At 36.2% G+C, this 12,883-nt stretch overlaps 1 protein-coding gene across 1 annotated transcript; it reads left to right on the plus strand.

The window, feature by feature from the left end:
• The first annotated feature begins 657 nt into the window (after positions 1-657).
• Positions 658-12,362, plus strand: LOC131435548 (septin-2). The gene is made up of 4 exons (XM_058603559.1): positions 658-789; positions 10,111-10,365; positions 10,435-11,235; positions 11,310-12,362. Exons 1-4 carry the CDS (start codon positions 760-762, stop codon positions 11,475-11,477), a joined length of 1,254 nt encoding a protein of 417 aa, XP_058459542.1. The 5' UTR covers positions 658-759; the 3' UTR covers positions 11,478-12,362.
• Positions 12,363-12,883: the final 521 nt, after the last annotated feature.

Consider the following 12,883-nt stretch of genomic DNA (forward strand, 5'->3'; position numbering starts at 1 on the left):
AGAAATTTCTAACAAATTTGAAATACATCATTACTTATGTCGTTTTCGCTTGAGAAAACTGAAACTGACCCAGGGTAGTTTCATCAAACAAACACTTTTCACGAAACTGTGTTGATTTCGCCCTTAGCAACGAGGGTTTAAGCAAACCTAATATTAAAACCAGGTTCGAAACTGACTCGATTTTCAGTTCAACAGCGTTGAAACTAGGTTCGAAACTGGTTTCAAACAAACGGTTTGACAGCAGTTAGAGTGGAAACTGGGTTAGGTTTGGCATCAAGCGAAAACGACATTAGTCATCATTTAAAATGACGATTTTAATGCTCGTGTAAGGGCCGCTAATAAGTATGTATAAATGGCATCACTGCCGACATTAAAATAATTTGAAATATTTCCGATTATTGAAATGTCATTACTTTAGTTCATTTCCAGTTCATTCCAAACTCAACAGATCTTTTCTGGAATAATATTAGGAATGGGCATATGTTGGAAATCAATATATGAAATGGTTTCTTTTTCTACATCTGATGACTCAGTATCGTATAAATTTTATTAATGTTTTATTAGATTGTTTACTAAACGTCTATTATTATGTAAAACTGTTGAGAACGGAAATAATATTGTATATATTACTAGCTATAGCTGTTAATGTTAAATTTATATGATCACGCGACCATTGCAAATGTTACTCCAGGTTTCTAGAAAGTTGCATTTAAATTGCGTCCAGTATGAGTTAGCTGATTCAGTCTTAAATAATTCACTATGGCGGCTGCAGATGTTGAAGTGATGAAGGTAAATCATTGTGATTTAGGCCGAAAGTTATTAAACTCAATACAAGTTTCTGGTGATAATTGCGTACGGGTGTATCGTAGTGAAATTTTTATCTATTCAGTGCTATGACAGTGATGTGATGGTGCATTTAAACAGCCTCAAAATTCAATAGGGCGTCACTGAGGATTTATGGTTTCTGCAATTGGCATTCTAAATGCTAGTATAGTTTCGATTAGAAGTTTATAAATATTCCGTGCTAGAGATTTGCATAAATTTATGCTGGGCGAGGAAAAGTAACTACGTACTAACCTGATGCATTCATGCAGTTATGGGAAATTGCAATCAAACGCATCAAAGGAAACAGACTGCATTTCTATCTTTTATGCGATTAAATTTCATTTCCGTAAAACAATCTCGAACGAACCGAGTGCATTAAGAAGGCTCAGACGAGGGAGTGCATCTGTTTATTAATGGTTCTATTTATACCCGAGCGTTGTGTTATGTGCATAAATATAGTCGTTATGATCTCGCTCTGCTTCTACAAGTGCTGTGTTTATATTGTAACATAATAGATGGGATTGTTTTTCATCTCTACATACAAATTGAAAAGAGAAGGTGTTCTGCTTTTTGCATGTTTCGAATAGTTCTATTTTTCTGTCTAGATGTTCTATGTTAGGTGGTTCTTCAGGTAGCTTGGCGTTTTTCTCCACTATGATTAATGACGACTAACATGACCGTATAGAGAAACGATAAAACGTTAGTACGTGACATTCCTGTCTCAGTTTCATTGCACCACCGGCATTGCATTTCAAGGTGCTTTCTAGTCACGATGAAAAACAGGCAACCCAGTTACAAAAAAAAAACTTTCATTTGCATTCAATCGATAGTTTCCCCTTTTGCCGAAAAATGGAATCAAGGCGGAATGTGAAAACTGATATGTATATAGCCGCAGAGTAAACAATGCACAATCAAAATACATATCTTCTTATTCTGTTTTTCATTTCCCGAAAACTATAACAAGCAATCCGTCTGTATATGTAATACGCCTGTACGTGCAAAATTATCGGGGAACGATATTTGAATGAAGAGAAGACCGTTAACCTAACAAACAGATGGTTAATTCAGGTTGAATTTCGATCCAGACCAAATCGAATCTGCTGTGATCTTTGATCTGGCATTGAAGGCAGTAGTTCGACGTTCTTGAAGTGTGGTAGATCTTCAGAGAAAAGAGCAAGTGGAAGTGTGATAAAACTGTATTCCAATTGTGATTTAACGTTTTACACTTTAGTTTGGATGCAATGCGTCATTTTAACCCAAAAGTACGTAAGTCGAACAGTGAAACTTCTCCCTTGAATATTGTTCTAGTATAAGTTATGAAATTCTCAAAATAAATTATATAAAAGCGTTGGTTCTCTAACAAGTCAAATCGTTTTGAAGATTGACTCGTGTCGATGTCTTCACGTTTCGTCTTCGGCACATTGGTGCTTGAAGCAGTTCAAATTGAACTGCCATCTCCGTCTATCAGTTCAATTTAAACCGCAAACGCAAAGTTTACACTGATAAATTTGTGTAATTTTTAAAGTCAACTGGATCTTTACTTCTATATCTAGCATTCAGAATTGGACGAACTTCAAGTTTTGGATTGAAATTTGTTCTCGTTACATATATTTTACACGACTCAAGATCCAAAATGTTCAACCAAATCGATTTATCATATTACAGTGTATACGAATAAAATCATCCCCATGAGGTTGTTCGAACTATTTATGTCGAAAAAGACACTAAAACGTTCGAATGATGGATATGGATATTCTCTAGTAAACAGAACCATCAGTTACCAAAATACTTACTTATTAATGTATGTATGTATGTATGTACGTCTGAAGCCACCATCAGTTCAAGGCATTACCAGCGTAGCTTTCATATAACTGCTGTTAAGAAGGCCAAAATGGGTTTTGAGGACCCGGCGGCTTCCAGTAAGAATATCCGGCCATATAAAAAAAATCGTTATACCAGCTCAAAACCCGCCTGATGGTTTGTTTGTTAGAAGGGCTGCGTCTCATTCATTTCAGACTTTCAGGGAAAAACACAACAGCTTTCCCCACGTGACTCAGGTTGGCAATCCACTCCACCATCCAGTCATTAACTTTTAGGGTACCGTGATGCACTCCCTATCCCTCCCCATTGTCGATATAAGTGAGCACAATACAATATAATATAATGTAATATAACACATGGATCAATAAGTCCCGAGACTAACAATGGAAACAACATTTTTTTTGCAAAAATTTTTTTTATTCATCAACATAATCACCTTTAGGGTGATACAATGGGTACAACGTTTTCCAATTTTTCAATACCATGTTTATAAAAAAAATTATCTTTCGCTTCAAAATAAGCTTCAGTTTCAACGATGACCTCATCATTTGAGTCAAATCTTTTTCCCTGGAGCATTTTTTTAAGATCATCAAAGAGCCAGTAGTCACTGGGGGCTAAATCTGGCGAGTATAGTATAAAGCCCAATTCGTTCAATTTCGCCATTGTTTTCATCGACTTGTGGCAGGGTGCATTTTGTTCCACCGAAAGCAATCGCGGCACCCATTTGGAAAAAACCTTTTTCATGCTCGATTTTTCATGAAGGATAGTAAATACACTTCCATATGATATCTGTGTCATCTCAGCAATCTCACGGAGCTTCACTTTACGATATTTCATTATAATTTTTGTCAATTCACTCACATTTTCCGGTGTAACGGCTTCCACAGGTCTACCCGAGCGTTCCGCGTCATTTGTGTCGGTACGACCACGTTTAAACTCGACGAACCACCGACAAATCGTTGCTTTTGATGGACAAGAGCCCGGATAACATTTTTCAATCCATTGTTTCGCTTGCACGGTGTTTTTACCCATTAAAAAACAATGTTTTATCAAAACACGAAACTCAGTTTTTTACATTTTTTAAACAAACCACAAAACGACTTTACTCCAACCTCGATATCTCAGCTGTTTCTGGTCGGATCGACTTAAAATTTTGACCCGTTTCAAGCAAAGGTTAGTACTTTAGAAAGACGTGATTACTGGTTTACTACGAGCGCCATCTCTGCTTTAGTTTCGGGACTTTTTGCTCTATGTGTTAACTTAATATAATACAATGTAATATAATATAACATAATATAATATAATATAATATAATATAATATAATATAATATAATATAATATAATATAATATATAATAATGTAATAAAATACAATATAACAATATAACATAATATAACATATCATAATATAATATAAGACGATAATATATGAAATAATAAGCTATAATACATTATATAACAGTTACTGTCGCAGTGTAAGTTATACTCTAGTAAATATAATATTTCTCTTCTAATAATGATAATAATGATTGTTTATATAATATAATGCAATATAATTCAATTCAATATATAATAAATATTGTAAGAAACAGCAGATCTATATTTTGCAATATACTATGATAAATATTGCACTTTAGAATAGGCTTTAACTTATAAGCCATTTCGCACCCTCTCATTCTGCTACTAACGCAGAAGGCGATAGCACTCAGTCGACGCCGATCTATTGACCAAATATCATCATATACACACGGGGAGGTATGAGATAGAAACTTGTGAGGAATTAGTTATCTCACCATTTGACGAACACCAAAATACTTAATTATTAATATGCAAATAGTGAAATTTGACTAAAACTGCGAATCAATTCAATATTTGACATAGGGAATGTTGTTTGGGTTTATTTTGCACTGAAAAATATAATAATTTCCATACAGTGAACATAAGAAGAAATTCAAGAAAAATTTACTTCATTTGAAAAAATATTAAAACTTTTCATTTGTGTATTTTCTTCCATTGAAAGTAATAAAATAAATTACACAGAAGTAATTTTTACCAATGGCCTGAAACATGAATTTTGTTGCAAGAATTTTTTCAGTGCCAGAAAATAACTTTCGAACTGCCAAAAACAACTATGCTATGGAGCATAGCTATTCTTGACAACAGTTTGAATAACTATTAGACTGTTAGATTTTAACCAAAAATTATAATAATAGAAATAATGATTCGCAGCGCAGAATGATTCAATTATATCTGTAGCCGAAATGTATGCAATTTTATTTCTAGCGCTTGCTAAACTGTGAACCTCGATCTTCGCTAGATGGAAATGGAAGCTCCTCTCCCTCTAGCAAAAAGATGACAATAAGATCCAATAGCAAGAAAATACAATTTTTATGTAACAAAAATATAATCCAATCGGCCACGAAAAGCTTGTTCGCGGAAAAGCCTGAATGAAAATTTTTATTGAATTTTTTTTCGAGATTTCGGTATCCACCTTTGCGCCAAATTTGTGCTCAAGTTTTGTCTGCATGCAATTATATTTATAGCGTATAAAGTCAATAATGTGTGCGTAAAAACAAATTCCTGCGCTTCTTTTTCTGATTTTAATCAATAAAACTCCCATATAGTTGAAAAATAAACAAATCAGTTCATTCAGCTTAGAACTGCAATTCAAGAAAAACGAAAATCTTAATCTAAAACTTCCGTTTTCCTGAAAACTGCCTGTGAAAAGCCAAGTACTCCAGAAGTGCCGTGAATACAACGTACCTACGCATCACCTATTCATTGACTTCAAAGTGGCATACGACACAATCTATCGAAAACAGCTATAGTAGATTTGACACAAATACGGTTTTCCGAATAAACTGACGCGATTGGTCATAGCAGCGACGAAGTATCTGGGACACTCGCGAGTCCTTTGGAATCTCAGAGAGGGTTACGACAAGATAATGGACTTTCTTGTCTCTTGTTCAATATTACTTTGGAAGGTGTAATTCAAAGAGCGAAGACGCGAGTGGTACGATGTTGTGTAGGTCTGTACAGCTTTTTGATTACGCTGACGACGTTGATATTGTGACACGTAGTCTTGAGAAGTTGATGGAAACATACATCAGACTGAAAACCGAAACTAGGTTTATCGGACTGGTTAGAAATGCGTCGAAAACAAAAATAAGAGAAAGAGGTTTTAAAGAGGAAACACTACGCTCCCCCACAAATATTGACAGACGATGACGATATCGAGGTGGTTGACCAGTTCAAGTATTTGAGCTCACTGGTGATCGCTGACAGTAACACCAGCAGAGAAATTCAGAGGCGTATTTTGGCATGAATTGTCCGGACTCAAAAAATCTATTCGTGAACAGTACTTCAGATATCTATTATATTTTTTTTTCATTGAAATAGGGTAACAGAGGTATTTTGGCCACTTCATATATTTTGGCCCACCTAACAAACTTTATGGATTTAATCAATGTTAAGTAACCCATGTTGCATCAATTTGAAGTTAATAACAGTAAATTACCTATTGCGGAAGGGTTTTTCAAAGATATTACAACATTTAGTGGATATTTTTACAAAGTGTGCCAAAATAAAATCAATCCTAAAGTGGGCCAAAATACCTCTGTTACCCTAGTTATTTATTAATTAATTAACAGGTACTACGCGTAGTCTAGAAAGTAATTTTTAAATGCTTTTTTCGTATTATTTCTAATCATTAAGACTACAATTCGATAATTAAAGATCATCTCTTGCGAGAATCCATTAAAATTACTTTATCAATAATGTAAATAAATCTGCCTCACTATTTTTGTGATATGTTGAATATGATTAATAATCTCATCTTGATAACCGATAGTAGATTACACGTCACACTTTCAAAAATCATTGGTTTTACCTTTTTTTTTCTTGTAATAGTTGAAAGTGTGACGTGTGACAGTTTCCAAAATAGTTTTGCATCGCATTTTACGTTCATTTTTTGTTCTATAATAGTTCAAACGGTCGATATATTAGGTTTTGCACGATGACGACATGAATGAACTGCCGATGAATCAAGTTCATCTTTGACAGTTGCCGTGTACTTGTTTTGTTTTGCGACTGCAAGTAAAAATTGAAAAATGACGAAAAAGTGCATGTTGAAAACGTATTCCACAATGAAAAGAACTAAAAAGATTGCCTGTATGTGTTTCCAGCATCAAGGAGCGATATATGTATGAATCTGTTTAGTGTGAGGCGACTTGCAATTTTTACATTCGAACGATGAACCTCTGATGAACTTTTAAACTGTAAACAAGTACACGTCGACTGTCAAAAAAAGTTCATTCTGTTCATTTTGTGAGGTTATGGCATTAGGTTTTTTATCGTGACGACACAAATGAACAAGTATTCATCCTTGACAGTTCAGCGGTACTGTTTACAAACAAGCTTAAACAAAAATCGAAGAGCACATCTAAAACTCTCTTTTATTTAATAAATATCAAAAACGAACCGTATTCAATCGTGAACAAATGTTTTAAAACTTTATTTAGGCGATACGGACCGTAAATGGTCTGATCCAATTTGTCAATAAACAAACAAAAGAAATTTATGTTTACAAACAGTACTGCTGAACTGTCAAAAAGTGTTCATCCGATTGAGGTTAGCAGTGACGGTAAAAAACCTAATGTTCGTGCAAAACCTAATTACAAATTACTGATTCATAACACAAAAGTTGAAAAATTGACGAATGAATGATGTGCCGAATCTCCTGACAGTCGGCTGTCTGTAGTTTTATGAATTCTGGAAGTATATCGTTTCTTACACCTATTTCCTATTTACACATATTTTCATTTTTTGCACATTTTACCCCATAACTTCGGAATCGGAAGTCGAATTCAAATAATATTCTGGAATGTTCTATGGCACCACAAGACCCTTCATTTGAATCTAATTTTGTTAAAATCGATTCAGCCATCTCCGAAAAAAGTTGGTGCACTTATTTTCACAATTTTTTGCACATTTGACCCCATAATTCCGGAACCGGAAGTCGGATCCAGACATTTTGCGTACTCGACGAACTAAGTCGAATGGTATATGAAACTCGACCCTCAGGGCCTCAGTTCAAAAGTCGGTTTTCACAGTGATTGCATAACCTTTCTATATGAGAAAGGCAAAAACACTAACATTCAATATAATTTTGTCTAATACTTGCTCCCGACAAAATTGAAAGCAAAGCTTTGGTATTACGTTCATTTTTGTGGAATTGGAGATTCCATTTTGACAGAATTCGCAGCCGATTAATAGCATACAGAACACTTACATGGCTGGTGCGACGATCCTCCTGACGCTAAGAATCCTTCCAGGTCGGGGCTCGAACATACGCCAACTGGCTTGTAACCATTAAACCGCCAACCCGGGAGACAAAATCTGTACAGATTAAATTTGGAAGAAAAAACAAATTTAGTGTTAGTTCAATCCAAGATGCATTTTTTATTAATTTAATTGTGCATTATTAATCATCTTAAATCTAATTACAGTTACTTAATTAGGTTTCATGAAGAAACTACGAACTTTTGACTTTACTCCTGCAATAAGGATCTGTGCAAACTTCTCTCCAACCGATTTATCTGCTTTTGTCTAAAATGTTCGAAGCATGTCAATATTGAGAGAGTTTTCTCGTCACGAGAACCTAATACCGTTTGATAGGTCGTAATTCCGGGTGATTAAATGGATTCGCCTCTTTCGGTGCAACATTCGGTTTATAACATTCCAAAACATCTTTGGCGTAGTGACAAGATGTCAAATCATGCCAGAATGGCGAGGGAGCGTCATGGCTGCGCAGGAATAGTAACAATCGCTTCTTTAGGAATTCTTTGCGGTATATTTCCTTGTTTACCGTTCCGGTAGTGATGAAACTTTTGCTTGCTCGACCACAGCTACATATTGCCTGCTAAACCAAATATTTATTGCGTTACTAGGCCTTATTCTTATCCTTTAATGCTCACCTACGTCGTTCCGTTGCATGACAGTATAAAAAGACATTCCGGAAAGCTTCTTAAAGTCTTGTAGCACATAAGTTTCATCGTCCACTATCACGCAGGAAAACTTCGTCAAATATTCTCGAAACAAATGGTGAGCCTGGGTTTTGGTTTTACTTTGAACGATTTGATATGAAGTCGGTGCTTGCACGGAAGTTGGAGATATTTTTACTTTTCTAGCCACACTACGTACCGAAGGATCTGGTCTCTTCTGCAATATTTGCATCACCTTCGTGCCATTCTGGCTTCAAATGCACATCGAAAGATTTGAGAACGTTATGAACAGTGCTTGCAGGAAAACCACAATATTTTGCAAGTTTTCTTATTGACAGATCCGGATTTTCATTGCGGCCGCATACAATTGCTTTTTACACTTGCTCTCGTTTCGACGCCATCTTCGATCTAAAAGCTTGTAATATCACCAAAAACTGATTTCACGCGATATACATTTATTTTACATTCGACCAGAACCTCCTATATGCGATTTGTCCTAAGTTTCACAAGAGATGTGATACTTAGTGTTTATTAATGATTTTAGTATATTGGAAGCAAAACATTAAATATGCATGTAAAACAACTATGCTCATTGTGGCAGTGTAGTAAAACTCAAACATAATTGGCGCAGTGATTCTGAAATTCGAAGAATGGCCAATGCCGCGATGTAGGTACAACTATGAGTGATGTAGAGAGCTGAGCGGTTGGAATTTGGTTGATCAACTGTTCGATGAACCATGAACATGTTAATGTTTTTTTTTAACATGCCAGCTAATTTGTATTCACGTTTGGTGCAATGCTTGTTTGGTTTTAGTTTCTTTGCACTCGATACCGATTATTTCAACGTATGTGAAAGTGATGCCCATAGTTGATTAAAAATTTCACTGTCGCTTCCAATAGAATTGGTAGTTGACATAATTTTCACCGTTCTGATTATCCTATCTACTATCTTACTTTCAACAATCAGCTTTAAAGGTTGCATTAATCAGTAGTCAGTAGTTGTAGGTGCGGTTCGTTTGCTTTGTCATCGGTATTCACATATTAGGTCGTCCGTACAGTAGTCGTGAAAATAGTAGTCTCGTTAATTGGGACCCGTATGATTACAAAAGTCATCTCGTTTAGATCCAAATCAAACTTATTTCGTAACTCTATATTATATGGAATTTTTATTTATAAATAATGCATTCAGCGAGCGGTCGCCTGCCAAACCAAGCGGCACGCAAATAACAGACATTTACTCAGCCATCAGGTCAGATGGACGATCCACTCAGTAGACACCAAGAAGAAAAAAAAACAACACGTTTGAAATATGTGTGGTGTACAAGAGTTGTTGTAGTGGAACATGATCCTATTGGGAGCATAAAGCTGCGTGGCATACGCCGCGGTTGTCTTGATACCACACGCTCTCAATCCCAATGTTTTGTAATGATTGAATGATTGTTTTTGAACTGTTTTCTTGCAGAACGAACCGCGAAACCTGAAACTGTCAGGTCATGTGGGTTTCGATAGCTTGCCCGATCAGCTGGTCAGCAAGAGCGTTCAGAATGGGTTCGTGTTCAACATTCTGTGCATCGGAGAAACTGGTCTCGGAAAGTCCACCCTGATGGACTCGTTGTTCAACACGAACTTCGAATCGCAGCCGAGTCCACATTCGCTGCCGAACGTCAAGCTGAAGGCGCACACTTACGAGCTGCAGGAGAGCATGGTGCGCTTGAAGGTAGTTATGATCAACGATTTAATTTGATTTTTAATGATAATATATGATATGACATTTTTTAAACCGTAGTTGACGATTTGCGACACTGTTGGTTATGGCGACCAAATCAACAAAGATGACTCGTTCAAAGCTGTGGTGGATTACATCGATCAGCAGTTTGAGACATTCCTCCAAGAGGAGCTGAAGATCAAACGTTCGCTTGCTACCTACCATGACAGTCGTACTCACATATGTCTTTACTTCATCTGCCCGACCGGGCACGGCCTCAAGTCGCTGGATTTAGTATGCATGAAGAAGCTGGATTCCAAAGTCAACATTATTCCAATTATTGCTAAAGCCGATACCATTTCCAAGACGGAGCTGTCGAAATTCAAAGCTAAAATCAACGAAGAACTCCGTCACAACGGTGTTCAGATTTATCAATTCCCTACCGACGACGAGAGTGTGGCTGAGATCAATGCAAACATGAACTCGCACATTCCGTTCGCTGTTGTGGGAAGTACAGATTTCGTTCGTGTGGGCAACAAGACCGTTCGTGCTCGGCAGTACCCCTGGGGTACGGTTCAGGTGGAGAACGAAGCTCATTGCGACTTTGTTAAGCTGCGGGAAATGTTAATCCGTACAAACATGGAGGACATGCGAGAGAAAACGCATACCAAACACTATGAACTGTACCGCCAGAAGCGACTTGAGCAAATGGGCTTCACCGATGTCGACAGCGACAATAAGCCGGTCTCATTCCAACAGACATTCGAAGCTAAGCGGAGCAATCATCTTGCTGACCTACAGGCCAAGGAGGATGAAGTTCGACAAATGTTTGTTGTCCGCGTCAAGGAGAAGGAGGCCGAGCTCAAGGATAGTGAGAAAGAGGTACATCGTGATAAATTAATTTTACGAACCTTAGATACGAACACATTTTAACTAATAATATTAATCAATTACAGCTACATGCTAAGTTTGACAAGTTGAAGAAGGACCACGCCGAAGACAAGCGTAAATTGGAGGAATCTCGTAAAAAACTTGAGGAAGAATTTGTCGAGTTCAACCGGCGAAAGTCCCAAATGGCTGCATCGCACCACACGTTAACACTCGGCAAGAGTAAAAAGAAATGAAACTTGTAGATAACCGGAAGGACAACTCCGTGAGCGAATCTTACGACACGGGGCGTCATTTTATTATATCACATCGCGACATATTGAAGATATAGATCAAGCAAGTTGCCTGCGCTTCTGCATGCAGCTACTTATTGCTTCTGCTTCATCGTAACTGTTCAGACAGAAAGCCTAAGCTGAAATCGAATTTTACTTTTCCTCGATAATGCAAATGTTACCAAATCTATATATATTTTTTAGAGAATATCGTTTGATGGACCCTTAGTACAAAGTTTTCGAAACTTTAACAAAAAATGACCCAGACGTATTGACGACAAAACTCCGCCGAATATAGTAATTTTATCAAAAGAAAATTATTTAAATATTTAAGCTTTGATGCAGCAGCTTCCATTCGTACCGATTAAACGCACAGTGCGGTCTCGTGAGGGAATCAGACGAGATTGTGTTTACTTGAGCGCAAAAAATGCTGCCTAGATTTTTTCTGACACCGTGCTTCGTTCAAGCTGCAAAATGTTTGAAGGGAGCAAAATACGTATATAATCTAGTTGATTAACGACGCTTGAGATTCATTGTACGCACACGTAACGCATTTTATCGGAAAAGTTTTGTTCTCTAGCTTTCTGTCTAATAAATTCTCATATATAATTTTCATTTTACTGAAGTATTCGAAAGCTAAGCATTTAAGTTACAGATAAAAATGACAGAACGTAAAAACGTATTTTGGAGTTCTTGAATGTACAACTAGAGATTTCCTTATCATTTTTCAAATGCGGAAAAAAACGTAAAATTATGGTAGTTATTGAAGCTCTCAAGAGAAAAAAATATGTATCTTTGCATTGCTAGACATAGACAAAAGTTTTCCATAATCTATATATTCTAAATGTACACGATTGTTTTCATTTGATATAGAAATGTGAGAAATCCTCTTTCATTATTTTTTGCAGATAACGTCACCTTCCTCCAATTATAGTGCTATCGAATTCGATTCTTAGATATAGCATTTTGAGGATAAATAATTGTTCCGTGCGATTTATTTTTAAACTGAATCGACCTAAGTAATGTAATTTTTAAAATCTTTTAAGTTACCTGCAATCCACCTAGTACCTTTCTCTTGTCTTTTTAAAACATATGTTTTCATTAGGATAATTTCTGACACGATTTTGGACTGATTTTTAAATACAAATTCTCTCAGATGGTTTCGGTTACTTCAGAAAAGTGTGACTCAACGCTTACGTCGCATATTCGACAACATTCTCGAAACCAAAAGTTTCAGTAATAATACATTTGAACTTGATTATTGGTTACTTTCTGTAAAAAAATTGTGGATAGAGAATTGCCGATTACGTTACTTTTAGACCATTATTTTACCTGCAATCGGAAGTGACAGTAAATATTGATTCTTGAAA

Source organism: Malaya genurostris, chromosome 3 (assembly GCF_030247185.1).
Source record: "Malaya genurostris strain Urasoe2022 chromosome 3, Malgen_1.1, whole genome shotgun sequence".
NCBI classification, from domain to species: domain Eukaryota; kingdom Metazoa; phylum Arthropoda; class Insecta; order Diptera; family Culicidae; genus Malaya; species Malaya genurostris.

Bases quoted from the DNA above. Each gene is read 5' to 3' on its own strand.
- LOC131435548 (XM_058603559.1), top strand. From the start codon at position 760: ATGGCGGCTGCAGATGTTGAAGTGATGAAG. The intron at 790-10,110 runs GTAAATCATTGT...GTTTTCTTGCAG, and splicing joins CAGATGTTGAAGTGATGAAG to AACGAACCGCGAAACCTGAA. The intron at 10,366-10,434 runs GTAGTTATGATC...TTTAAACCGTAG, and splicing joins AGAGCATGGTGCGCTTGAAG to TTGACGATTTGCGACACTGT.